This window comes from Pseudorca crassidens, chromosome 19, assembly GCF_039906515.1.
Source record: "Pseudorca crassidens isolate mPseCra1 chromosome 19, mPseCra1.hap1, whole genome shotgun sequence".
NCBI lineage: Eukaryota > Metazoa > Chordata > Mammalia > Artiodactyla > Delphinidae > Pseudorca > Pseudorca crassidens.
Genome location: NC_090314.1, coordinates 44,294,255 through 44,322,224, shown reverse-complemented (window position 1 = coordinate 44,322,224; position 27,970 = coordinate 44,294,255). Strand labels below are relative to the sequence as shown.

The following is a 27,970-nucleotide window of genomic DNA, read 5'->3' as shown; positions in this document are numbered from 1 at the left end:
TGAGGACCAGACAATCGCTACTATAACAGTTGTGTATCCAGCATGTATCCAGACCTAGGAAGCAACCAGCACTAACGTCAGAGAAGTTTCACACAGAGACACAGCTTGCTTAGCTAAGATGAATGTTCAAAGCCAAGCAGGGGAATTTCTGTAAACTTTTGTGTCCCCCACCATCAGCCACCCTCTGATTTTTCTACTTCCCACCAATCCCTCTTTACTGCTACTTTTTTACCAGAAAACACTTTACATGAAGGCCACACCATCTGTGATAAGGGTTCAAAGTCTAGCATATAATGTCTACCCATATGTGCTAGAATGTTCCCTCCCCCAAAAAAAAATGGTTTTTTTTAACCGATTCTGGATATTTCATACAGACAGAAGCATGCAAGATATGTCCTTTTGTGTCTGGCTTCTTTCACGTAGTGTGACGTTTTCAAGGTTCATGCATGTTGTAGCATGTATCAGTACTTCATCCCTTATTATGGCTGAATAATATTCCAGTGTATGGATATACCAAAATTTCTTTGTTCATTCACCTGTTGATGGAAACTTGCGTTATTTCCACATTTGGGGTATTATGATTAGTGCTGCTACCCATAAAGACACAAAGCAAATTGATGGTTACGTAGGCTGGGGGATCAGATGAATGACAAGTGACTGCTTAATGAATATGGGTTTCTTTTGAGGTGATGAAAATGGTTTGGAACTAGATACATGTGTTGGTTACCTTACCTTGTGAATGTACTAAATAAACTGTACATCTTTTAATGGTTAATTTTATGTTATGTGAATTTCACCTCAATTAATTTTTTTTAATTGCAACGCAAAGCCTCCATTGCCACCTGCCTAAAATAGCGTTCTAAGTGTGGGCTAAACTACAAATAGGAAATGTTAGATATTTTAAAATAGACTGCCTATGACATGTAGGCTATCCTTCATAGCCAAGATCAGAGACTGCTTACTCCGTTAAACTTCTTGGGGAAATATAATTAAAAACAAAATCTTCTCATCCAGAAAACCTCTCCACAAAAGTATTAGAGAAAGAAAACATTTTGCTATTGAATAAGCATTAAACCAGAATGTGATGAACATCAAATTCAATCCACTGAGACCACAGACAGAAGGAAATCCTACCCTTTTATAGCCAAGCAGGTAAAACCCATTACACCCCTGTTCTCAAGACAAATGATAACCAGTCCTCAAGTAAGAGGGCTTGACATCATCATTTGTCACATAGTTCATCTGGTAATTGGGGCAACTTTACCTGGTGATTGGGGCTACCATCTGTGTTCACTAATGGCTTCATATAAAAGAAAAGTACACTTCTTGTAACAGGAGGTAGTTCTGCAGAGAGCCTCCTACCTTCCCACAAGAACTGGGAGACAGGGGTGCTATATTCCTTGGATGTTCACATTCCAAAATACGTTCCAGGTCCTTGAGAAAGAGATTCCTGGGTCATAAACCTGGCCAAAGGCTTGTTTAGGTTTGAAAAGGATTCACTTACATTTCAAAGAGACAGAGAAAGAATTTACAAGGTTTCTAAAGTAATTGCTCTAAGAAAAGAGAGGCGGGGGGTGGGGGTCTCTTCCCTTATTTTCGGTAAAGAGAATTAAGCCTCTTATTTTTCATTTGTATTTGCCCTTATAAGCCTTCTCTCATCTCCTCAGCAGAAAGTAATTACTCCCTCCTCAGAGGTGCCTTTCTGTGGTACTTCCCACTTTCTATCTTGAATTGAAGCAGTTTCAACAGGATCAGTATCTGTTTCCTTTCTGCACCCCTCCTGGTGCCCAGCACACTGCCCAGAGCTAACACTCAGAAAAGGCCCTGGACGACAGGAGAGAGCCTTGTGGCGATGGAAATGTCCTGTATCTTGACTGCATCAGTGTCGATATCCTGGTTGTCATTTTGTCCCTTTGTTCATAAGATGTTACTATTGGAGGTGCTCAGTAAAGGGCATGTGGGATTTCTCTGTCCTCTTCCTTACAGCTGAATCTACAATTACCTCAAAAGTTTCATTTAAAATTTTAAATGTCCTTGAATGAATGAACACATGTGAATTATGAACTGTCAAGTAATAGTTACAGAGTACTATCAAGAGAAATACAGACCAGGCTGAACAGAAGAAAACTCACAGCTGCATTCAGGGGAAGAGTTGAGCAGAATTAAGCGATGCCTTTAGGAAACTATGGGGACTATCAACCAGGATGCTAAAAACTGCTGTGCAGGGCAGGAAGCTATGAGAATGGACTAGGTAAAAAAAAAAAAAAAAAAAATTAACAAAATTAAAATGTTTAGCAACATGGGTGGACCTAGAGATTATCATACTAAGTGAAGCGAGTCAGAGAGAAAACGACAAATACCATATGCTAGCACTTATATGTGGAATCTAAAATATGACATAAATGAACCTAGCTACAAAACAGAAACAGACTCACAGACATAGAGAACAGACATGTGGTTGCCAGGGTGGTGAGGTGGGGGAGGGATGGATTGGAAGTTTGGGATTAGCAGAGGCAAACTCTTATATACAGAATGGATAAACAACAAGGTCCTACTGTATAGCACAGGGAACTATTCAATATTCTGTGATAAATCATAATGGAAAAGAATATGAAAAAGAATGTATATATATGTATAACTGAATCAGTTTGCTGTACAGCAAAAATTAACACAACACTGTAAATCAACTATATTTCAATAAAATAAACTTTTAAAAATGTTTAAAGAGAGACAAAAAGAAGACAAAAAGATAAAATCCAAGAAAGAATGAATGCAAGTAAAAGGGATTAAATTGTCTAGAATAAACTAAGATAAGCGGAAATTAACTAAGACTAGACTCTCCAGGACACTTACTAGAAGACAGCAGGGCCAATGTCATCAGGTAGAGGAAGGAGGTTTAGAAAAATCAGTATTTCAATGGCAGGAAGGGAAGCTAAGGGAACACCTGTCAAATTGGTGAAGAAGATGTACTTGGGACCCAACCAAGATCTCTCTTTCAGGGACCAGAAAAGAAAGGCCAATATTGTGGCTCAAGTGGGACCAGTGGATGGGTGCACAGTTTTAGCCTAAGAGCTACAACTTCAAAGGTTGGGACCTCCAGATGAAAAAGGGGTAGAGAAAAGAAAATTGAACTATTCCTGGATAGTTTTGTTTAGCGCTTATGGTCTGCAATGATAACAATATAACATGCATTGTATTTGTAATACACTGAAACTGTTTATAATTGATATCCTAAACTGGCCTCACTCTCTGGTAATGGTCATTTTTGGAGCATGAAACATCCATGTGTTGGGCTGCAATGAACAAGGTAGGAAGGGGAGTGCTGTGGAAAATGCCAGAGAAAATAGGACCCAAAAGCCAAATCTTTGGTTAGAGAAGTAGCCCTGGGTTTTACTCTTGAGTTTCAACAGCAAAGAATGAACTCAGTATCTGCCAAGAACACACTGGTGTGTGTACCATGCCTTGATTAATCACCCGACACGAAATGCATGTGCAGGACATATGGAAATGCATGTCAGCTTCGCTCACGCACCTTGAAACATGCTGGAAAATGCTGACAAACACATTCCAACACAGATCTGTCTAATTATATTCTTAATTGATACATGAAACACAAGATTAAACCAGATCGTGTGCAGGCATGTTCCCGTGAGAAAAATCAGCAATATAACAAAAAGAGGACAAACTAGCAAAGTCAAGTCCTGTCACTTACAACAATTTTTTTAAAGTACAAAAAAATACATCTTTATTTGCTGATGAACTATCCTATTAAATGGCGTGACTGATTTAAAAAGAAATTCACAATATTTAAGCTGCTAAAGAAATTACACTTAATAAGCAAAATAATACCCGGGCTCTATGAGATTATCCCCTAAATTAAAAGATCAGTTAGACTGATATGTCTGTCTAAAGAAAAGAGATTTGTATTTACAAATGCCTGGAGGAGAAATCCACTTGATAGAAACTTGTGTCACCATCAGTTCTATCTGGTACACTTTTTTTTTTTTTTTTTTTTTGGCTACGTTGGATCCTCGTTGCTGCGAGAGGGCTTTCTCTAGTTGTGGCGAGCGGGGGCTACTCTTCGTTGCGGAGCGCCAGCTTCTCTGCGGGGACATCTCTTGTTGCGGAGCACAAGCTCTAGGCGCGCAGGCTTCAGTAGTTGTGTCTCGTGGGTTGCTCCGCTGCATGTAGGATCTTCCCGTACCAGGGCTCTAACCTGTGTCGCCTGCATTGGCAGGAGGATTCTTAACCACTGCGCCACCAGAGAAGTCCCTCGGGTACACTTCTTAGAATAAAACCTGATCACAACATTTATGTGTAAGACAGGCAAAACACTAAATGGATTAAGATTCGGGACCCTCGTATACAACAAAATTAGGTACTTGAATGGGTGCCCAAGTACATACAGGGACTTCCCCACTAGCCCCATGGTTACTGAGCACTTTAAACATGGCTCATCCAAATTGAGATGGGCATAAAAATACACACTGGATTTCAAAGACAGTACCAAAAATAAAGGATGTAAAATATCTCATTAATAATTTATATTGGGGCTTCCCAGGTGGCGCAGTGGTTGAGCGTCCGCCTGCCGATGCAGGGGACACGGGTTCGTGCCCCGGTCTGGGAAGATCCCACATGCCGCGGAGCGGCTGGGCCCGTGAGCCATGTCCGCTGAGCCTGCGCGTCCGGAGCCTGTGCTCCGCGGGAGAGGCCACAACAGTGAGAGGTCCGCGTACCGCAAAAATAAATAAATAAATTAATAATAATAATAATAATAATAATTTATATTGAGGGAATTCCCTAGCAGTCCAGTGGTTAGGACTCAGCACTTTCACTGTTGGGGCCCGGGTTCAATCCCCGGTGGGGTAACTAAGATCCCGCAAGCTGTGCGGCGTGGCCAAAAAAAAGCACAAATTTATATTTATGACATGATATATCTCAGATATATAAAATATAATATTAAAATTCATTTCACTTGTTTCTATCTTTTGATATGACAACTAGAAAGTTTAAATTACATACGTGGTTTGCATTTGTGGCTTGCATTCTATTTCTATCGAAAGCACTGCTATAGGGTAGAAATACCCGAGAGGCTCGTTTCAGATGCAGATTGCCGGGCCTGTCCTCCGGGGAATCTAGTTCAGCTCTCTGTATTTTAGGCAGAGAACAGCAGGAGCTAGATAAAGCAACAAGAGTTTAATTCTTTCCTGATTCTCCTCCCACTATCAATGCTTGATTCTCTTCCTATTTCTCAGTTGCAATTACCAAAAGAAGAGAATCAGTTTGTCCTAAATAATCATAAGTGATGCTCTTCAGTCAGAGCTTTTGCGTCAGGCTACCTCATAGGTCTCTGACCTACAGGTTGTTTATCCTTAGGTCAAGTGTCCAGCCCAGGCCAATCCACTGTGACCAGTGGGGAGGGTGGAGGAGGCATGGGTCAAATGAAACAGAGTACAAGAATGACCCGGAAACTCGCCTCTCAGCAGGGGCTCTGGTCTGCCAGCTTTCTTTGGAGGCGACTGTGGGAATGCCCAGCATAGATTGGACCGCCAGTAGTGAGTTAATTCAGAAATTAAAAGAGCATGGTGCACATTCAAAGGCCCTGTGAGCACTAGAGCCAAAGATTGATTATTTCCTGAACTACACTCCAGATACACTTTCAGCCAAGCCACTCTACAAATAACAACAGTGATAGATCTAATCTCAAAAATATTTTGAGTCATATCTAACAACCAGCTTGCCAGGCTAAACAAGGAATTTAGGTGGGGAGAGACATAATGCAGGGGCAGATGGGACAATATTTGGAATACAGCCAAGGAGTCAAAGTCCCAGTCCCAAGGATGCCATAACATCACCATACGTCCTTGGGAAAGATGCCCTAACCCCTCCTGCCTCAGGCTTGTCATCTTTACACGTTACAAAATGACAGGGATTGTGACTACGGAATGGAATGACAGTCGTAAACGTGCTTTTTAAAGTTAGAAGAGCTGCACAAATGTTATATTTACAAGTAGGAGCTATCATTAACTCTGTTTACTCATGAAGGAGTAACCCCATAATACATCTTACCTCAATGAACACATCCTGCTCAGGGACCATCTGATCGTATTTCTTCAACCTTATTAAAACGTTGGAAATGTTAACGGTCAGCTCTCATACTCTCTTAGCGCTTACTTCCAGCCATAGCTTCATCTGTAATGTACCTTCAGGAATTCACCACAATATATCAAAGCCTGCGGTCAGACCAGCAGCCCACCATGAGCCACGCAGCATGTATTTAAGAGAAATACTGTCAGTCAGTCCTGCGGCTGATGACAACTGTCAGCTGAATCTGATGGTAGCTTTTTCCAATAACTGTCAGAATATTCAAGGTTTACAACATATTCTAATGCCCTCCCACAGCATTTCTGTGTAAATTATCCAAATGGTGAGGAAAGCCATAAAAGGAAAGCTTAGTTACCATGTTTTGAGCCCAGATTTATTTCCATGCAATATCTTGGGAAAACAAAATACAATTTTCTTTATGTTATGCCCCATTTCCTTTCCACAAGCTAAATTAACTCCCCCCCAAAACGTGCTCAGTTTTAGAGAACCAATTCAAGAATACTGAGACTGTTTTCATTTTTCTGTTACTTTACAGAGAGCCTGACACTTCTACTAGAGCAACAACAATAGGAGAAAAGCGTTTATCAAATATTTGCATAATTGATTAGAAACCCGGGCTATCCGTGGCTTCCGGGAAAAAAAGGAGCTCTGTATCTTTAAGGCTCCATGGAGCTGTCTCTGCGCGCGATGCAGACAGTGCAGGTTCTGCGGCAGAGACTCATCCTATCCATAAGGTTCTGATAGCCAAGGTGGAGGATGGGAAAAGAATGGAGCTGTCCCAGCTACTCAATGAGATCAGGGCAAACTATGAAAAGCTCCTCACCAGAAATCAGATAGAGACCGTGCTCTCAACAAGGATCCAGGTAATGATTTCATACAGACAGGCATCTTCCAGGATAAGGAGACAATCCATGTCTATCCAATTCCTGTCTCGGCCTCTCTGAGGTACAGTATTTCCTTTTCAATGCAGCATATACTGGGGAAGGAATTTAGGTTTTACTGCAAAGTGACTGGGACTACAGGGGGAAAGGCTGTGATTATTCCTGTTAAATAACCATTAAATGAATGTTGATTGATACATTTGATTTTTATATAAATCATGAGGTTACTATCATTAACAAAACACGGAATCAACATACAATAAAATGGTGCACTCTAATCTCTTTTAGACATCCTACAGGAAGGAACATTTCAGATACCCTTCGAAGCTATTATGGAGTTATTTATAGAGATAATATAAATAACATCTTTAAAATGACAAGCTTTATAGTAAGATTTATTAGCTTCCACACTTGGCAAGATAAACCTAAGTAAAATATTTCTAAAAGGTTTCTATCATTTTTTAATAAGTTCAATTTTATACCAGATTGTTATAAATAGAAATCATCTGAGTATGTGAACATGGCATTCAGAAACAATGATATAAATTGGGACAATCAAAATTGCCAAATCGAAAATGACTTTCTACTTCAATTACAGGTTTTTGCTTTTGTACTAAAAGATGAGAAATGTTTATTTCTAATACTAAGCATGCAATATTTAAGTATTTTTTTAAAAGAGAGTCAAGTTAAATAAGAGCTAAATCCTAATTTCATAGACTTACTTTGTTTTAAAATGACAAGCACCTTTAGTAATAAATTAAGGTCTCATCTCTAAACAAATGAATAAACAACTCTTTTAGAAACAAAGATTCAGAAATTCAGGGTGTTTTTTTTTTTTTTTTTTTTTGGTTTACCTATCATATCTGAGTACAAGTTCTATTCCAAGCACCCAAACACAGCAAAGAGTTTACTTAAGAACATACCCAAAAGGGAAAAAATATTGCTGGGAAATCATAGGACATTACTGCATGCAATTCATTTTTAGTGACAACATACATTTAACTTCTGGGTAACATTTTCGGTCTTCGTAAAGAGTTATCAGCATCGTAGATGAAGCAAATTCACTGGGATATTTGATTTAAGTGTTGGAATAGTTCACTCACCTTTTACAAAGAGAAGAAAACAATTAACAGATGGCAATTTCTAAAAATTATAAGCCAAATAAACATTTTATTTTGCAATAATAGAAATACAAGTTATTTAGTTTACAAGTCATTATGCTGAAGTGAATAAAGTGAAAAAGCAAGACTACAGTAAGTTTTGTTTCATCTTCTTAACATAAAACTACTTTAGGGGATGTTTTTTCAAAGAATTTAGAAAATCAACTGGAATAAATTCAAGGAAGCCTGCTTACTTATTTATTACAAAATAAACATAAGCTAATTTAGTTATTTACTGCTGTATAACAAACCACTCCAGAACTTGGTGGATTAAAACAATTGTATTGTCTTTCACGATGCTGTGGCTTGACTGGGTTCAGTGGGGGTTATTCTTCTGCTGCACATGACATTGGCTAGGACTTCAGTCATCTTGGGGCAAAACTAGGTTGGGACATCCAAGATGGCTCACTCCTGTGTCTGGCACCTTGGCAGGGCATTTCTGGAAGGCTGGCTCAGCTGAGACAACTGGGCCTGTTTCTCTCCATCTGGCCTCTCTACATGACCTGTGCAACAGGGTAACCAGATCTCTTACATGTTGGCCCAGACCTCCCAAAATCATAGGAGTGGAAGTCATCAGGGCTTCCTAAGGCTTAGGCCTAGAACTGGCACTTCAGCTATATTCTACTGGCTAAAACAAGACACAGGTTATCCCAGATTCAGTGTGGAAGAGGACCAAACAAGGACATGAATTTGGGGAGGTGTGATTCATGGGGAGCCATCTTCGGAATCTAGCTACCACACATGCCTAGCTGCCAGCTCCTCACTCAACATCCAAGAGACCAGCATTTTTATGCTCTTCTATTTCCAAAATTCTTGTCATCCTCTTTTGTAGTTGCTCTGATATGTGTTGCTGCTTGGCTTTGCCAACTTAACACTAAGAATAAGTGATACAACAAACCAAAAGAAATGAATGAATTTTGTTGTCTAATACCTCGCGCTAAACTTTATTGACTTTCATTTAATCCAATATTTCCTTTTAAAAAAAATCTATTGGGCTTCCCTGGTGGCGCAGTGGTTGAGAGTCCACCTGCCGATGCAGGGGATGCGGGTTCGTGCCCCGGTCCGGGAAGTGCAGTAGGAGCAATGTATGCAATTGATTGCAGTATTTTGAAGCAAAAATTAGAACTTCTTAATGTATTTATAAAAATGCATTTTAAAATGTAAAAAATTTAATTTGGTGGTACAATAGATTTTTATTTATTTATTTTCTGTACGCGGGCCTCTCACTGTTGTGGCCTCTCCCGTTGTGGAGCACAGGCTCCGGACAAGCAGGCTAACTGGCCATGGCTCACGGGCCCAGCCGCTTTGCGGCATGTGGGATCTTCCCAGACCGGGGCAGGAACCCGAGTCCCCTGCATCGGCAGGCGGACTCTCAACCACTGCGCGCCCTAACATGCCTTCTAAGAAAGGTAAATCAACAATGGGTTCTCTTAATACAGAAGTCTATTATAGAATCTCTAATGGCTATGATAACTTAACTCTCTAAGTGATTCATAATACACTTTCTAGCAGTATTGTAAATTATCCTGTAAATTATTGTGAAGTATCCTGTCCATATACCCAGTCCTAGAAATGATCGATTTAGGATATGTAGCTGTTTATCTGCTTTTATGAAGCAGCCTACAAGAAAATATGGGAGGGTGGGCAGTAGCTAATTTTCTATCTTTCTTCCTTAATGATAACATAAACAATAGAAAGTTAAGAATCAGAGGTCTCAGGACTTCCCTGGCAGTCCAGTGGTTAAGACTTCGCCTTCCAATTCAGTGGGTGCGGGTTCAATCCCTGGTTGGGGAACTAAGATCCCACAGGCCTTGCGGCCAAAAAACCAAAACATAAAACAGAAGCAATATTAACAAATTCAATAAAGACTTAAAAAAAATGGTCCACATCAAAAAATTAAATAAAATAAAAAAGAATCAGAGGTCTCAAACTTAGGTCCTGCAAACTTACTTCTCATTAAATGTATTTTTCTACATTTCATAGACTGTCATGGTAGGAAAAGAATTTTGAGGTTCATTTTACATCCTAGAAAACTGAGGCTGAGAGTGCAATTGACTCGCTCATGAACTTAATTAATTAGTAATGGAGCACCAAGCAGAACACACATTGGTAATTTAAAAATTTAAAGAAAAAACTATTTGATTCCTGTACTATTTTTCTATAACTGCTTTTAAATGTCTCACTTTCAAGAGTGCTTTTGTTGTTGTTGTTGTTGTTATTGTTGTTGTTGGCTTTCTTCTAGTTGGAGGAAGATCTAAGCAAAAAAATGGACAAAGATGAAGAGGCTTTAAAGGCGGCTCAAGCAGAACTCAAGGAAGCCCGACGCCAGTGGCATCACCTGCAAGTGGAAATTGAATCTCTCCATGCTGTGGTGAGAATCATCTCAAAAGCAACTGGCCCATTGAATCCCCAGATGTTATCTGATTAAGAGAGGGAAAGGAATAATGTCCATTACTGGCCAGTGAGAAACTGAAAATCAGACCACTGAATTCCATCCATGGACCTAGTTCAACTACTGCCCTGCCTCCATCATGGCAATAACTATTATCAATTCCCTCAAGGTTTATTCACACCTTTAAAAATGAAATAACCCTCGCTTATCACCCTGGGGTTCTCTAATTGTTAGAGTAGGGGAATAGAGTCTTTGTCATTATCCAAAGTCATAACAGTGGGGAGTCTTATCCATACCACTGAGAATTCTAATAGAAAAATATTTAAACACTTTCTGAAAATGCCTTTTATAAGCAGTCTGCTCTGGCTTTGATATTTAATATTCTATATTTTTCAATATTTAAGAAATCAAATAAATTAGGGTGGTAATAAACTAATCACACTGCAGATTTTTTTTTGGACATAAGAATTATCACAGGATTCCTTTGAAATAGTAAGCTCTCTAGCTGTAAATAGAAAATACAACTTTTTAAAATTTGGGTCATACCTAAAGCTGTAAGGAAACACCTCTTGCATAAGGGCTGTACAATTATTGCAACCTTTTTAAGAAAGAAGAGAACTCAATAGAACAAAGACATTGCAAATCAGATTTCAGAAACACAGTTAGTTTCCCTGATTCACTGATGAAGATCTGTACAAAACAGGAAAGGGGCCTTGAAAACTCCCTACATGCCAGTGAACAACATTACCAGACGCAGCTGCAAGACCTAGAGGCAGTGATTGAAGGACTAGAAAAAGAGCTACAGGAAGTAAGGCGCGGCATCGAAAAGCAGCTTCAAGAGCATGAGATGCTCCTCAACACGAAGATGAGGCTAGAACAAGAAATCGCAACTTATCGCCGCCTCCTGGAAAAGGAAGAAATCAGGTACCTAATTCCATACAGTGAATGACCAGAAATACAGAGCCATTTATGTCACTGAGATAGAGAAATTAAATCTAAAACCCATCATCACCAAGGCATGCTCACGGAGTTCCTACCACAAAACAGGATTAGTAGGCACTGCAAAAAATATGTGGGAGAACTATTTCCAGCCTCCCAAAATTATGAACAGACTAGCCAAAGTCAGGGACATTAGCTACAACAAAGAGCACAGCAAGCCTAGAACAAAACGTAAACAATTCTCTATCGCTACAAAAATGACCTTCCTTAACTTTCTCACTTTCCTGGCCATTCACCCCTTTTAGAATTAGTCAGTGCCTTCTATGGACCACCCACAAAGAAAGTTTGAAAAATTCACACATTACCACATTTCCCCTCCCACAAGGGCCCACTCCCAACACACATCAAACACCAAAATAATAATAACCATTATTATAACCATAATAATAATAATAATGTTATTATTATTATTATAGTACAACCACGGAAAGCAATGTTGTTCTGAGTACATGATTTGAAAGATTTCCAGATATCCTGGTAACGAAAGGTATCAAAAGAGGAATTCTTATTAATTCACATAATTTCATAATCTGCAATCACTTATAAGGTCATATGGCTTTCGGCACAGCACAATGTACAATTTTCCATGTTCCCATAAAAAGAAAACCTTTATTCCTGCTTACTTCAGAATTCTGAGTCCTCTATAAAACTGGATGAAACTGCTTTCACCTATAATAAATCTCGACATTTACTAAATCTTTGAAAAACATAAATTGAATTAAAAATATGCCACTTACTAGCTAAGTGATGCTGGGAAAGTTACTGAATCTTTCTGTTCCTCAGTTTTCTCATCTATAAAATGGGAATAATATTGCCTACCTCAAAATTGCTGAGGATTAAATGAATTGTTTGTAAAGTGCTTAAAACAGTGCTATGTAAATATATATATAGCTATATACATGTAATTTATTCATTATGAAATAAAATGGTTGTAAATTTTATTTAATGCCTAATCATTCAAGATGTTGATAAAGTGGTCTTTAACATTCCTTTAATACAATTTTTAAAATTTTATCATGCTATATTTAAGATACACAGGTATCTTAAATTTATTTAAGATAAATATACAAAGTATCAAGAAAAATATAATGAACTCCCATGTTTAAGAAGTGAAACATTTACAATGTTATTGAAGTCCCCCCCAATCCCCACCCACAGCACCTAAACCACACCCCCACCAATCTCATTCTCTTCCCTCAGTCTAACCTGGCTCCTGGATCTGATGCTTATGTCTCATTAGTCTCATTATATATCCCTAAGCAAAATGTGAAATTGTTTTGCATGTTTTTTAACCTTGATAAAATTAGCTACAATGTATCTTTCTTTCCCCACTCAATGTTATACTTGGGAGATTGTTCCCTACAGATAGAGTATACCCTTAGTTCACTAATTTTCACTGCTAAGTAGTATTTCCTTTGTATGACTATACTACAATTTATCCATTCTCTTATTTGTGAGCATTTGTTTCAATTACATGCTAATACAATGTTGCTCCTATAATTCTTTCCAATTTCAGATATTATGGTTGCATCCAAGGTGGGAAAAAAGAACAAAAACCTACCACAAGTAGAGTTGGTTTTGTTTTACCTTCAGGTGAGTTTCTGATATAAGTTAACTAACTTAAAAAGTGAAGTGCCTGTTTATAGGGATTATAAATAAGTACTCTAAAGGAGCAAAAACAAGCAATATTTGACTAAAGTTTGACATAAAATTGACTGTGAATAGTACTTCAACATTGTAATGTAATATTTCATAAATAATATTTTCACAGCCATTATAAATGAAATATCTTTTTCAACAAAAGTCCCACAGAAGTATGAGAACGAAAAAGTGGAAACAGTGACCAAACAAGCAATATTAAATGGAAATGTCGTGAAAGAAAGCACTGAAGCTCATGGCACTATTCAGTAAGTAAAAAATTTTGACTAACAGTGAACATATGCCAAAAAAATTAACTTCAATTGAGTAATCTCAGCAATCTTTGAACGTTTCCAAACATAATTTTATATATTGTGATTTTTAACCTGACATGAATAAATATACATAAACAAAAACTCAGATGAAGTACTCTATTCTTAACGGACCATTTTTCCAAAAATCTAACCAAAACATGAGAATTCCATAGAATCAGTTAGACATTTTATTAGTATGATTTTTAAAGAATATAAATAATAAATGCCACAATGTAAATTATAATTTAAAATGTAAATATAAATTACATTTCTTGATTTATTTTTCATATACAATACATATTACATGTTTTTTACTATAGCCATACTTCTTCATATAGAAAGATTTATTTTATCATTTCAGGACAGAGAAAGTGGATGAAGTTATTAAAGAATGGGAAGGTTCCTTCTTTAAAGATAACCCTCGATTAAGGAAAAAATCTGTTTCTCTTCGATTTGATCTTCATTTAGCAGCCACTGATGAAGGGTGTTTACAGACTAAGCAGGATAATCTACCAGATATAGAAGTCAGGCTTATCATGAGAAGATCATGCAGTATCCCCTCTATCAAACCTCCATCAGCAGCTAATTAATCCAAAGACAGTATTTGACTTGATGTGAAAATGACATTAGGTTGGACCAAGGTAGGCCTGCTGACCACCTTCTGTCCCAAAATGTAAGTTACTAAGTATGTATGTTATGACCAATGTATGACTCTTCAGAAAAAAAAAAGGGGGGGGGGACAAAATGTCTCTGAATCTAATTATAGCTGTATTTTTTGGACAGAGGGAGCGTAAACTCAGAAATTTAGTACAGTTTCTATTTTATTTATTCTCCAAATAGTCTTCTTTTTCCCTTGAAATTTTTATCAGAGACTGTAAGCATTAAGATGGTTTAGTTAAGCCTTTGAAATTTCACTCAGTGTCTGAACATTCTAAGGAAAATGGAATAGTCTGTTAAATATGACTGTACTATGTTAAGAACCACACTGAGTTATTCATCATTATTCCATGACTGGTTATATCTAAAAAGATTTTTCTACTTAAAAAAAGAAAGCAATTATAAATGAACCTTTAAAGAGGACTATTCACTTAACCAAATGTTTCCCTTTTGAGATAATAATTTGCACAGGTAGAAAAATAAAAGTTATTTTCTGTAAGATGTTTTGAGCAAACTATAGAACACACCCCAGGGCTAATTTGATGATTAAATTAATCTTCATCTGAAAGTTTTTTGTAATCATTATCTGATTTCCAGAGAGTTAACTTTATTCTAAGAACTTTAAAGTTTGTGTCCTCCCCCACAAAAAAATCAGAAGTCCAGCTGCACAAAAAGAACATGAAAGCTAGTTACTCCAATTACTAGAACAGTTAATCCAACCTCTCACCATCCCAACTTTTCCATCTGTAAAGTTAAATGTGATTAATTTGAGTCTCTGATGCAAGCATTAAAGATACTCTATAAAGTATTATAAATATTTCTTGTGAACATTTATGTGAATTAAGATAACAGTATTGTTCAAACATTTATGTGAATTAAGATAACAGTATTGTTATCTAAGCTAAGAGTATTTGCAGGATTTATGTTTTTAAATTGTTCAAACTCCAATAAATATGGATAGAAAATATATTTGTGAATAAGTCAAGTATTGTTGCAAAGTTTTTTAAACAACCTAATTTGTTTAATACAGGTATATTTAAAGACCTTAAATAATAAATACCTGTTTTAAAACATTAGAAATTTATAGGCTATCAATTTTTTTCTAAGCAGAAAAAAACATTGAGTACAACTCACCATACTTTTTTCCCAGCTAAAGTATCATCTAAGGGCTACAGCTGTTAGCATATTAGTACAGCCTTTACAACTCTCCCTCTCTCTCTCTCTTCTTTCTTTCAACCAAAAAAAAAAAAAAGTATATTTTAACCAGAAGAAAATTATGTTAAATAATCTTTAACATAATACAGGGAATCACATTTAAATTTTCTTTTGATTACATCATATTTCTTTTAGCCTGGCTTATTCTGTTTAGTGAAAGGGATGATTTTGTTTTGTCAAGGATACAACAGCATGTTAAGTGCTTATTCTTGCATAAGCATCTGACCTAAAATACATCCTACACATAAAAATGTTTTCATTCAATATTAGTTAAATGCTACTAACTTTATTAAAGCTTTGGAAATGCAATCGTATAAGCTATTGTACTAAAGTTACTGTACTAAGTAACAGTATCATAAATAAAGAAATATATCTAGTGTAATCTATACACAGTGTCGAAAACTTAGTACTGGGCATCATGAATGTAACTGCTTGTTATAGTAATTCCACTATGCAGCTATTGTGTGTATTACATGTACATTTTAAAATACAGTACTTGAATTTATAACAGAGTTTTATTTGCTTTGGGGCATTTTAAATTGGGATATGAATTTACCAAAGTAAATGATACCACTACAATAAAAAAAAAAAGTTGAAACATGAACTACAAACCTGCATTGTATTTGAGTTTGATACATTGTTTTGAGTTTAATTGTTCCAATATTGTTAGCTCAATTGGGGGATGAAGAAAACTGTAAACAAGGTGCACAAAAGCACAATTTTTATACTTTTTTTAACAACAGAAAAATTAAGAAGAGTATATTCTAATAAATGGTATATTCTAATTAAAAAATAAAAATAATCCCATGATCCTGGGAAAAGTATAACAGGAGCCACCATTTGCAGAGTGCTCGCTCTGCTCCTGGCCCTGTACTCAGCATCTTCGTACACAATCTCTAATTCTTACAACAATCCCACAGATGAATATTATCCTCACTTGATGGATGAATAGAAATGAATATTCTTCAATCTCTCTAAAATGGTTCAAATGCACCCTTCCATAACAAAATACAAAAATAAATAATAATTCCAGTTACCAACAATTGCAGGATATCAGCCCTGGGACTGTCAGTAATGACCCATGTAACCAGGAAGGAATCACTTAAATTCCCTAGGCCTCAATTTTCACACCTGAAAATTAAGAGAAAGATGGTGGTTGATCAGAACTCCTATGCTGCCTACCTCACAGAAATGTTTGAAATGATATACATGTGAAAATATCTGGCAAAGCACTACTCAAATATACAGTACTATTTGGATGAAAATGGTCACTGGGAGAGAAGAATTTGTGAGGACAATCATAGCTGACGATGAGTAAGTAATAGTTCAAACACAACAGGTAAAGAGAATTTTTTAAATTCTTCAATTACTGCCAGAAGAGTTATTCTTTCCCAGTGAGTTATCCAATTTGACCTGTTCTACCATGATAGTTTAAAGTACAAAATGTTCTCCAAAGTAAAAAAAAAAAAAAAAAGTTTAAAATAATTTGAAAGTTTCCAATGGAATCATGTTATGGTACATGGGCCAAAAAATAAACTTCAGTTAAATAATATGTATACACACATTACTCAAATTAGCAACACATGAAATGAAAGGAAAGTCTGTGCACAGGGTAGAATTTAGTTCTATGTTTATAAGTTATGGCCATCATGTACACATAGATTGCCAACATTCATGGGCATACTACAAAGAAACATTTTGAAATAAGGTGTATGTGTAAACCAGTACAAGCCTTTTCCAGTTTCCCTCACCCATTTAGACCCTAGACCAGGACTGGCAAACTTTGTAAAAGCCCACATAGCAATTATTTTAGGTTTTTCGTGCCATAGAATCCCTGTAGCAACTATACAACTCTGCCCTTATAGCTGAAAGCAGCTGCTACATAAATAATATGTAAATAAGTGGGCATGGCTGTGTCCTAATAAAACTACAAAAACAGAAGGCAGCTCAGTCCTGGCCTGCACCTGCAGTTTGCTGTCACCTGCCCTGGACCCTCAAATAAGGCCTGTGGATGACAGACCATACCCCAGGTTCTCCAGGACCATTCTGTTTTCAAACACTTTCATCCTTTTCCACATCATGTGTCAAAGTTCATGTCCCAAATCCCCAGGTATTTTGAAGGTAATGCAGAAGGCTGTAAAAACAAACCATACTTTGTCGAAGTCTACAAAACCTCGTGAATCACTCAGACCTGGAAATCTTCCGGGCTTCAATATTTCACAACAATTTCTAGTGATAGCAACTGAATAGTCATAACTTCTGCCTTCACAGAAACAGCTGAGAAAACTAGCTTATTTCACCATTTTTCCTAGAGCCAGAATTTTTTTTTTTAATATCCAGACTTTATAAGCTATTTGGCTCAGACAGAGTTCTGTTCTCCCTTTCCCTATTTTAAGGGGGAAAAAATCCATTGAAAAAAGCTTCATTAGAACAAACTACAGACAAATTGCATGGTTCAGTGTTTGGTTCAAAATATTTTTTGAGTCACAGAACTCTTTGGAAATCTGTTAAACTCCAAACCCTCTATCTGGGGGTTAAAAAAAAAAAGCATCTAAAAATTGTGTACAATTTTAAAGCGTTATATAGGAATAAACCTCCTAGAAGCAATTCGCACAGACTACTAGGTGTCCAAGGACTATGGGTTTTTCCTTGTTCTCTCCCATTTTGTCCTCTTTCTTCCTTCCCACTCATGGTTCTCATTCTACCCCTAATTGTCTCCCTCCCAGCTTCTTCCCACACTACTATAGAAAGAAATCAAAGAGACCTGGGCTTCACTCCCAGCTTAATCACTTACTAGTTTTGACTTCCCTGCCTGGAGCGGGGGAAGAAGTATCTCAAGGAAATATGAGCAGTGTCAGAGAGGAAAGCAGGCCAAGTTCCTGAATCTTGCTGCCAGAAAGAAAACTAAACTACTTGGTCCTAAGACTATCACTGTGGTCTACCATAAGGCGCCTGCAAGGGCTCCCAATGACTTCACAGTTACATGTAGCTGAACAGTCATGTTAATGATGCATACCACGTTTTCCAGGAATAATCACCATTCCAAAAGTCTGTCCTGCAGTTCCCATAAATATCCCTGTCCATGCAAGATCATATGTGCTGATAGTTGCTTGGGGAAAAATCAACAGCAACTCAGTGTAAGTTGAATCCACTCTTCAGTCTTTTTTTTTTTTTTTTGCGGTCCGCGGGCCTCTCACTGTTGTGGCCTCTCCCTTTGCAGAGCACAGGCTCCGGACGCGCAGGCTCAGCGGCCATGGCTCACGGGCCCAGCCGCTCCGCGGCATGTGGGATCTTCCCAGACCGGGGCACGAACCCATGTCCCCTGCATCGGCAGGCGGACTCTCAACCATTGCGCCACCAGGGAAGCCCACACTCTTCAGTCTTAATCTCTAGGGCTTTCTCTCTTTTATCTTCCCTATATTCCTCCTTTCTTAATTCTGCAAATCTTTGGAGCACAGAAGGAGCCAAAGGGAAGAAAATGAGACAGCCATTCATTTATTCACTCCACAAATAAGAGCACCTGAATGGGCACTGCTCCAGATGTCAAAAGCCCCCCACTCAAGGAGCTTTCATCCCGATGGGAAGAAAAAGACAATAAGCACATAACAAATAGAGGATGTTAGGTGGTGATAAATACTGTAGAAAAAAACAAAGTACAAACCATGAATGGAGGTTGGGGAATGCGATGCAGTTTTAAATAGGTCAGGAAAAACCTACTGAGAAGGTGCCGACATCTGAGTAAAGACCAGGAGGTGAGAAAGTGTATCAATGTCACTACTCCTCCGAGATCCCCTCCTTTCCTTTACCACCATTTTTGTGCCACTCTGTTCGCACTACAGTGTGCTTTGTTCCTAACACCCGGCACCTGCAGCTTTTCTGCAGAAGACTGCCTAGAGATGACACAACCCAGCACCTGCCCCAGCACCGCACTTGCCCAGACCCCCACCATGAAAGCCAGAGAAAGTAGGTTCTGGGCTTCCCTGCTGAGGCATTTGTGTATCTTACATTAATCTGTATCTCTGATGCATATATATATATATACACATATATATATATATATATATATATACATGCCTTTTTTTTTTTTTTTGCTCCTCTACGTGGCTTGCAGGATCTTAGTTCCCCGACCAGGGATGAACCCGGGCCCCCTGCAGTGGAAGCACGGAGTCCTAACCACTGGACCGCCAGGGAATTCCCTGATGCCTATATATTTTTAAAAAGCAATTTCGTATACATTATCTCAAGCACCACTCAGGCCCCCCATTATGCTTTGATGACCTCCTTTTTAGTCTTTCCCTTTAACATGCTCTTCAACTTCACTAATCTCTAATCATGAGTATAAAAATATTGGAGGTGTAAGAACTGGACAGTGGGTTCAGCTGGACAGCTTTGCTGACTTCTAGAGATGCCCTAGCCCCTGCTGGCACACCCAGGATGATGGCTAATGGCAGCCGGAGAATTCAATCAGTCACCCTAAATGTCAACACTGTTTTCATCAAGTAACTTCAGATCCTTCTCGCTCCACAGTGTCCCACATCGGTCAGGTGTTTATATATCCAAGGAAAAGCTACTATCTAGTAAACGAACGTAGTCTTGATTCAGTGGAAAGAGCCCTGGACTAGACCAGAACCTGCCTCAATACACATTTATTGAGCATCTAACAACGGGTCAAGCCCTTACTGGGCACGAGCGATACGAAGATGACCAATGCAGATGACTGAACCTTTGCTTTAGTGGCTCTCATATTGCATTGAAAATGACAAACAGTCCGATATCAGGTAAAGACCATAATAAAGTTATCAAAGAATCTTGGGAGTTCAGAGGAAGGATTAAGGGGGGGGGAGGGGAAAGTTCCAGGTGGGCATCACAAACAATTTGAGCTGGATCCGGAAGGACAGATGAGTTTAAGCTGAAAAGTGAAGGACAGTCGTTCCCGGTGGAGAGAACCGAGTGAGCCAAGGCGCGCCGGGACAGAGACCCTTGCCCGATGTTGCAAGAGCACACAACCTGGGGCAAGGAGATTAACATCTCCGGCCCTTGGCTCAGAAACCTGTGGCAGTTACCCTAGCCTCGCGCTTGGGAAAACTGGAAAGGTCCGTGCTGCTTTCGCCAAGGCTCCTGCCCGGCCGCTAAGGCAGGAAGCCCTGGGAGGCGCGCGGGAGGGCAGAAACTGCGAACCGCGCGCTCCGCGCCTGCATCCTCGGCTTACTGAAGTACACACTCCAGGTCCCAGGGAAAGAGTAAAGAAAAAGACCGGAAGGAAAGAAAGAAAAAAAAACACCCTCGGAGGCGGAGACGTGCTCGGCCTGAGTCCGGCCGGAGTGGCGCGCGGGCCTCGCGGCCACAGTGGTTCCGGTGCTAGCTGCCGGCGCGCTTCCCGCTGCCTTCCGGCCCCGCGCGGGGAAGCTGAGGCCGCGCTCCCACCTCCCCTCGGCGCAGCCTCGCACCTCCCGCCGCGTCACCCGTCGCTGCTCCCGCTCCTCAACGGCCGCGGGGTTTGGGCCTACCTAGCGGTCGGGCCACCTCCGCTCTCTCCGCTGTGACGAATCGGCGCCCGGCTGGCAAATTACCCAAATTCGGGGAGTTTTGAGAAACGTATGGGGCCTGAAAAAATCCTTGATTGTACTAAGCACCACCGCGTCCCCACTAGAAGACTTATTTTTCTTGAGAGAGTCGGTTGGAGCCTTGAAAGGAATTAAGAAGTGTGTTGAAAGTGCGAGCGCGGAAGCTCCGGACGCGAGGGGCGGGGCGTGCGCGGGACAAAGGGAAGCGAGGCCGGAGCTGCGGGCGTTTTTTCTGCCCGCGGGTGAGTGTTTCCGACTGGGCTCGACTGGGTCGGGAGGGTGGCGAGGCGTGGGGTCCCGGCTTGGCCCGACCCCGAGTCCCCGGGGGTTGCTGGGGTTCAGGCTTGGCCGCGGCGCCAGAGCCGGGAGCCAGTTGCGGCCTCTGAGGCCTAGCGGAGCGAGGGTGCCATCTGGGGCTCCTCCGGGGCGGCCAGATGTGCCCCTTCCACTAACCCCGCGGAATTGGTCAGAGCACCTCTGCATACTCCTCTTTAGTAGAGTCGCTGGGAAAGTGCATCCTTCACACAAACCTAAAGGAAACGACCTCAGAGGAAGCCCTTGGGGCAAGCCAAGCCCGTGGTCCCTCACCCCCGGAAAGGTGGTTTCCCCTCGGTTCAGGCAGCGACCTGAGCACTCGTGGTGTGGCTTAGAGTGAAGAGCGAAAGCTCGGAAACAGTTTGACCTGGGTTTGAAACCCAACTCTGGCACTTCCTGGCTGTGTGTCTTGAGACAAGTTACTTACCCTCGCCGAGACTCCCTTTGTTCTCTGTAAAATGGGAATAGCAGTACACATCTCGTTGGTAGTTGTGACTGTTAAACCAGATGGTGTGAGTAGTAAGCCTGTCCCGTATAAGGTAGTCAACAGATACTTTAGGATTTGATGCCAGGCCCCGGGCATGCATCCGGTGGTGGACAAATGCACAAGGTCGCTCTTGGAATTTATAGTATAGCAGAGGAGATCAGTAATTTTAAAGTATTAGCAATAAAGTGTGACATATCAGGGAGCTCGTGACAGTTATTGTCAGGGCTGCCCCCAGCAAGGCCTAGTGGATGTTGACAGCCTACCTGAACTTGAGCAGGAAGGAAATCTGCACCAGACTCTGGTTTCTTGCCTGTTCCTTAAGGAGAGAGGGAGAGACCCAGGTTGGGCCATTGAGAAAATAAACGATTTCGTTCTGCACCAGGTCTCTTATTCATAATGCTCCAGGAATTCCCTTAAAATGCAAAACAGAAGCAAAAAACATCATGTTTGTTTCGCATAATGTTGGATGAAAGGACTCCAGTAGTCATAAAAGTTATTTGCCTTATTTCTAAAAATGAATGTCTCTTTATACACACAGTGTGTGACATATTGAGGTAAGGAACAAGCTCACCTGTGTATGGTCATGTGGTGAGCTAGTAATACTAGGACAAAAGTTAGTAAGAATTGAGCTAGAAAAAAAGAAGAGCTAGGTACAGGGACTACAATAATAAATTAAATGGTCCCTGTTTCTAAGCAGCACACAATATACCCACATTAACAGGTATAATACGATAGCATAGATCTGTGTAAATTGGATAGGAGTACAGATGAGGAAGGAATTAATTCCGCACAGGTAATTTGTCAAGAAAGCTGCATTGAGGAGATGTATTTTGAAATGGGCTGAGAAGGGTAATAAGAATTTTTCAGGTAGACTCTCAGAATTTATTCCCAGCAGTTATAAAGCTGTTTACCACTATAAGAGAATGTAAAGTTCATTGTCACACCAGTTACCTTTTGCACTGCCTCCAGGAATAAAATGGTGCTCCATTTTAGTAGAAGTTGTTATCCTAAAAGGAAGGCAGAGCTGCGGCTGATCAGGGAGCTGTCAGTATCTGGTAGGCCTTGTTGAGGTAGGCCCTGACAATACATTACATTCTATTGTCACTGTATTTTTATCAGTCTGATTAAATGTTTACATGGCATCAGCAAAACGTTTTCCATGCAAGAGTTGGCTCAGTATCAAAAACAAAAAAACTTGCAAGTACATGTCTAATTTTACTTTTTAATATCCCCAGCAATTTGTTTTAGTCATTTAATTCTGATCAACCAAATGACCTAAAGAACTAGTAAAATATTAAAAAGGCTGGATTACTAGAAGACAATGTAATTTTACTAAGAAATACCAATTAAATTACCCTATTCTTTAGGAAAACATTCTCTTATGCTTGCTGAGTTTTGATTATTTTTCTTTATTTTTCTTTTTTTTATTTTAGTGTCTCAGATTCATTCTTAAGGAACTGAGAACTTAATCTTCCAAAATGTCAAGTAAGTTTCATTTTCTATATTTATCAATCTGTATTAATAAGAGACTAATGCCCTAGCAAATGGGAATTCCAAAATACTCTCATTTTTTTTTTCTTCAAAACAGGACCATTGGTAGTTTTGTTGCATAGTATTATATCTCAGTTGTTTACAAGAAGTTATTTATTTTCTTTCAAACAGAAAGACCATCTTATGCCCCACCTCCCACCCCAGCTCCTGCAACAGTAAGTTTTAATTTTCTTGTTAATGTAATAGCCAAGTCTGGCCTTGATACAAAAACCCAGATGTCTTCCAGTGACAGTCACTCAGTCATCACAGCAACAGGATGAAAAATTCAGCTAAAAAAAACAGCACTTCCTACTAAATAAAATAACTCTGCATCTTACCTTGAACCAACCCCAACATTTAAAGAAACATACTACTGAAATGCCAACCTCCTATGCTCAGTTCTTTTTTTAATTGGGAATAAGTGACAAGTTTAACATTTCTTTCTTGTTAATCTCTATTAAGAGTCTTGAAAGTTAATATGAAATGAATGCTCGTTCTGGCATTTATTATTTTTAAGCCTGACCTTCAACTGGTTACATTTTTCTGTCCTTGTCTGTATATAATTTTCATGTTAAATCAAACAATAAAGCTTCCAGTTCTATAATAGCTTATTGTAAATCTTTATTTTCAAGCTGTTCAAGTAAGGATTTCATTATCTATGGGTCAGATCCTGCCGTTTCACTTTACTCCATAAGTAATGCTTTATTGGACTGAGAATTGATATGTTTCAAAGTGCCTAAATGATAGTCGTGAACTAATTTTTTTCACCCAGCAAGCTCTGGCCCAGCTTGGTCAGCATGTAAAATAATTGTCCAGTCCACAAAACAGTTTTAACAGTAACCATTCAGGCCTTGCTGAAATGGACTTCTTGTGGTTTTTTATTTAAAAACAAAAACAAAACACTTAACATTGACCATATCCTACAAAAGAAGTTCTTTAAAGCTGTTAGCCCTCCTTCCATACTCCCTACCCCTAAATTTCTGGCTAGTTTACTAATTAGGTCCTTGTGTAATTTTTGTTTTCTCCACTAGATAAACTAGTTTTATTTACTAACCCTCAGATGTATGTTTTAGTTACGTTTATCAACAATTTATTTTTCCATAGTAAGATGCTTTTAAAAAAGAGATACTGTATCACATCTTCTCAGCTCAATTTATATAACATACAGTTTCTAAAGTTACTTCTGGTAGATCTTAAAGTCCTGTGTTTGGTTTGTTTCTTTTCTTAAATCAAAGAACATTTCTTATGACCATCTCCTTGGCAGTCTGCTAATGGCTATACAGGTGGAGTTGAACAATTGAGATTCCTGACCTCAAAGAGCTAACCATGTACTTCATTTTTGGAAACGGTATAATTGTAATATTTCAGTTTCGATTTTTTTTTTAGTTCCCTTATTTTCTTACATTACTGCCTCATAATGTTGAATAGTGATTATCATTGCTTATGCAACTTTGAAGGTGTCTTTTTGACGCAAATACTGCCTCTGACAGCATATAATATCTTGAAAACAGACTTGATTTTTTGAGATAATAAAAATAGCTCAGAAACTAACCCTATGACTTCTTAAATGTGGAAAGGGATATTTTTACCTTTCTTTAGTCATACTTCTGTACCATTATAATTTCACATTTACACATAAACTACGGAAGACTAGGGGTTAGGACATCCAACAGAATGGATATTAAATGAGTTATCCTCCTTTCTTCTTTTTCCATTTCTTCTGCCACCACCATCACCAGCTCCACCCACCACTACCACCCAAATGTACCACTCCAAGTAATATAAACTTCTTTTGTGCCTTTGATACTTCATCTGTGTTTTGCCTACTTATGTATGCTTGATTTGCGTCTTCTATAACTACATAGACTAGAAATTGATCAGTAGTTTTCTTCTAAAGAATATCAAATGTATTATCTGCTTGACTGTCTTTCTTTTGGACACTAAGGATATGTGCAGTGGCATGTTTTAGAAAATTGTGTTTATAATAGCTACAGTTTAGTTGGGATGTGTTAAGTTTATTATACAATTCAGCATTGGTATTGTCAATTGCATGTTAAAATGAAATTACTGTCACTTGTTTTGACTGAGGTTCATTAGGTAAAATACCTTACTTTTGGTCTCTCTTTGCTACATCCTTTTTATGCATCATACCTTGATTCTCATGAACATTGGATGTCATTTTATTAATCACGAAGGGCACTGCTATATAAGAGCCCATTTGTGATCACATCAACACATAATTTACAAAAGCCAAGAATTCTGTTGCTCCAACGAGCAGTTGTGGTTTGAAAGAGCTAGGGCTGTCAGGAAACTAGATGAGAAAAGAAAGTTCAAGTCTGTCTACTAGAAAAGTAGTTCACATTAAAACTAAATGCAGAAATTGTTCATGATTGACCTGTGGAAGATGGATCAAAGAAGAGATGGAAGAGAAAGCCTATAAAAGAATGGGTTAAAAAGATCAGACAGTACCCTCAGAATGAAATCCATGCATTTCTTACAAGTCTTTGTTTTGAAATCATGTATGTGACATCCATTGAATCCCACATATGTTCTTTTCTATTGACAACTTCTGACTTCCTGATTTGAATCTCTTCTCATTTCTCACACTATATAAAATGATTTAAAGCTGTCTTTGAAAGTGATTCATTTCTTGTTTTTGTTTTTGGTAGATAATACATTGGCGGCATTCACATAACTGTCAAATAAATCATGTTTTGTTTTGCATGTAAAGTGTTCTCAGACTCCTAGCTTATCACATCTCAAGCTTTCCTATCTCAGACATATATCGCTAAGTTGTTATTTCATACTATTGACCATAAAGTAACCCTGAATGTTTGAGACACTTCAGTGCATTGCTTATCCCGAAAAACAAGCACACATATTCACACTCACACGAACACCACTGGCCCCTGCAAAGAGACAGAAAGAGAGGGGGAAAAAAAAAAACACAGACTGGTTTTCACTGAAAGAAAAAGAACAGTTACAACACATCATTGCTTGTTTAAAATCAGGTTGCTTTTGCATGCCATATGCAGATCATTTTTCATTTCTGTGTTTTCCTCGTTTGAGCTCATTTCTCATTCGTGTTTTTGTCTCATTTGTTTCCATCAGCAAATGCCCAGCACACCAGGGTTTGTGGGATACAATCCATACAGTCATCTCGCCTACAACAACTACAGGCTGGGAGGGAACCCGGGCACCAACAGCCGGGTCACGGTAGGAGAATCAACTATTACAGCATCCAGCAAACAACTGGAATTGACCAGAAATGCCTTCAGAGTTAGGTCCTTTGAATCATCAGCACAGCCATTTAAAAAAAAAATTTAACCTGGCTTTTAGACTATTTTAAATATTCATTGTACAATCTTACACTGAAAAATGAAAAAATAGTGAGATCTGGATATGTATATAGAAGAAAAGAATTTATTCTGTTTGGTGGTTGGTAGAGATAAAGCCTTGGGCACTTAATGCTAATACTATATGTAGACAAACCTAGAATTTCCTATGGTTAAGATGCCCTTTTTGAGATGAAGAGTATCTTTCATTTAAGGTAATTGGCATTAGGCTCAAGACCTTAGTTTCTTAATAAAGGCTGGGTTTACAGGCCTAGCTGCCCTACCAGTTTGAACTGCTGCACATAATTATTTGTCTTTTGGATTTAACAGTTGACCTAACTGAGATTCATTTCTCTCTAAAAAGATTTTAATGTCACTTCAACGAATTGCAGAACAAAAGTTGAATGAAATTAATTTGAATTATCAGACTATAGATATCTACAGCTAGAAGTGTGTTTATAATCCATAGGATGAAGGATATAATTTCTGAAACTTAGGATGTTTCACTTAAATGATCAGCCTAAGATACCAAAATTGGATGATGTAATTCAGACTTTGTATTTTATTTTATTTATTTATTTGTATTTATTTATTTTTTTAAAGAAAGAATTGGAGAATTCTGTTCAAGCCAAATTTGAGGATTATAAACTGGGAAGAACATGTCAGAAAGCTCTGAGAATTGTTCCTCCCGTTGGAAGGCTTTTTATTTTACAGTCATCTTAAAGTCCATTTAAGGAAGTTTAGGTACCAAAGAAACAACTGTAAAAATGTTTTACCAAAAATAAATAATAAATCCAAAAGCCAAATACCTACATACATTGGAATGTGGTATTGGTGAGAATTTATACAACCCAGAATGGCTGTAAACTTTTTAATACCTGGTTTTTGTTTGCTGTATTCATAAGTAATTCAATTATTGTGACTTCCAAAAAGCCCTCTCACCCTGTAGTCAGGCTAGAGCAGAAAGCTTGTACCTATCAAACTGTTTGTCTATCTTGGTAAGCATATTGCTTAGCTTGATAGGTTTCGTTTGTCTAAATTTTTCATTGTTTCTGCATAATTTGTACCTCATAAGCATATCAAGTTTTATGTGCCATGCATATTTCATGGTATCGGAAAAGAATTCTGACAAAGTGTGTGTATGTATGCATTTCACAATGCATACAGTTTTTATGTGCATCGGTACTTGTTTTTCCCTGGCCTGAATGTGTTTCACAAGTGTAACGGGTCACAAAGTTATCAAATGGTAAAGAATATTTTAATTTAAATGAGGAGTAGAATCGATTTTGGACCATTCATGTTAATACAGAAAATTATTCATGGGCAGTAAACAAAAGAATGATTACATTTTAATAGCTCTATACAGTCAGCTCTTGAT

General features: G+C 38.5%; 2 protein-coding genes and 1 long non-coding RNA gene across 8 annotated transcripts in view; 2 read left to right on the top strand and 1 right to left on the bottom strand.

The window, feature by feature from the left end:
* The first annotated feature begins 6,765 nt into the window (after positions 1-6,765).
* Positions 6,766-15,479, top strand: KRT222 (keratin 222). Of its 3 annotated transcripts, none has more exons than XM_067715598.1 (6): positions 6,766-6,968; positions 10,389-10,517; positions 11,242-11,462; positions 13,054-13,130; positions 13,342-13,444; positions 13,851-15,479. In XM_067715598.1, the coding sequence occupies exons 1-6, from the start codon at positions 6,873-6,875 to the stop codon at positions 14,077-14,079; spliced, it is 855 nt and encodes a 284-aa protein (XP_067571699.1). In that variant the 5' UTR covers positions 6,766-6,872; the 3' UTR covers positions 14,080-15,479. The 3 variants fall into 3 exon arrangements, with proteins under 3 accessions (XP_067571699.1, XP_067571698.1, XP_067571700.1); XM_067715597.1 differs by having other exon boundaries at positions 13,309-13,444; XM_067715599.1 differs by having other exon boundaries at positions 6,911-7,050; positions 13,309-13,444.
* On the bottom strand, positions 6,946-20,987 carry LOC137212332 (uncharacterized). 2 transcript variants are annotated; one of them, XR_010937454.1, is made up of 3 exons: positions 20,869-20,987; positions 7,983-8,089; positions 6,946-7,081 (listed from the first exon to the last, which is right to left on the bottom strand). It is a non-coding gene; the product is annotated as an uncharacterized lncRNA (long non-coding RNA). The 2 variants fall into 2 exon arrangements; XR_010937453.1 differs by lacking the exon at positions 20,869-20,987 and adding an exon at positions 10,330-10,402.
* The window catches only part of SMARCE1 (SWI/SNF related, matrix associated, actin dependent regulator of chromatin, subfamily e, member 1), a 20,416-nt gene continuing 13,181 nt past the window's right edge, over positions 20,736-27,970 (top strand). The window contains exons 1-4 of one of the 3 annotated variants that reach the window (XM_067715593.1): positions 20,739-21,167; positions 23,161-23,212; positions 23,390-23,433; positions 26,369-26,473. In XM_067715593.1, coding sequence (XP_067571694.1) covers positions 23,206-23,212; positions 23,390-23,433; positions 26,369-26,473 — 156 coding nt within the window. In that variant the 5' untranslated portion in view covers positions 20,739-21,167; positions 23,161-23,205. Of the gene's footprint in view, positions 21,168-23,160; positions 23,213-23,389; positions 23,434-26,368; positions 26,474-27,970 lie in introns of all 3 variants that reach the window. The other 2 variants (XM_067715594.1, XM_067715596.1) reach the window with 2 other exon arrangements.

Excerpts from the sequence above, each read along its gene's own strand:
- KRT222 (XM_067715597.1), top strand. The coding sequence starts at position 6,873 with ATGGAGCTGTCCCAGCTACTCAATGAGATCAGGGCAAACTATGAAAAG. Across the intron at positions 6,969-10,388 it reads TGCTCTCAACAAGGATCCAG|TTGGAGGAAGATCTAAGCAA; the intron begins GTAATGATTTCA and ends GCTTTCTTCTAG. Across the intron at positions 10,518-11,241 it reads TTGAATCTCTCCATGCTGTG|GAAAGGGGCCTTGAAAACTC; the intron begins GTGAGAATCATC and ends TGTACAAAACAG.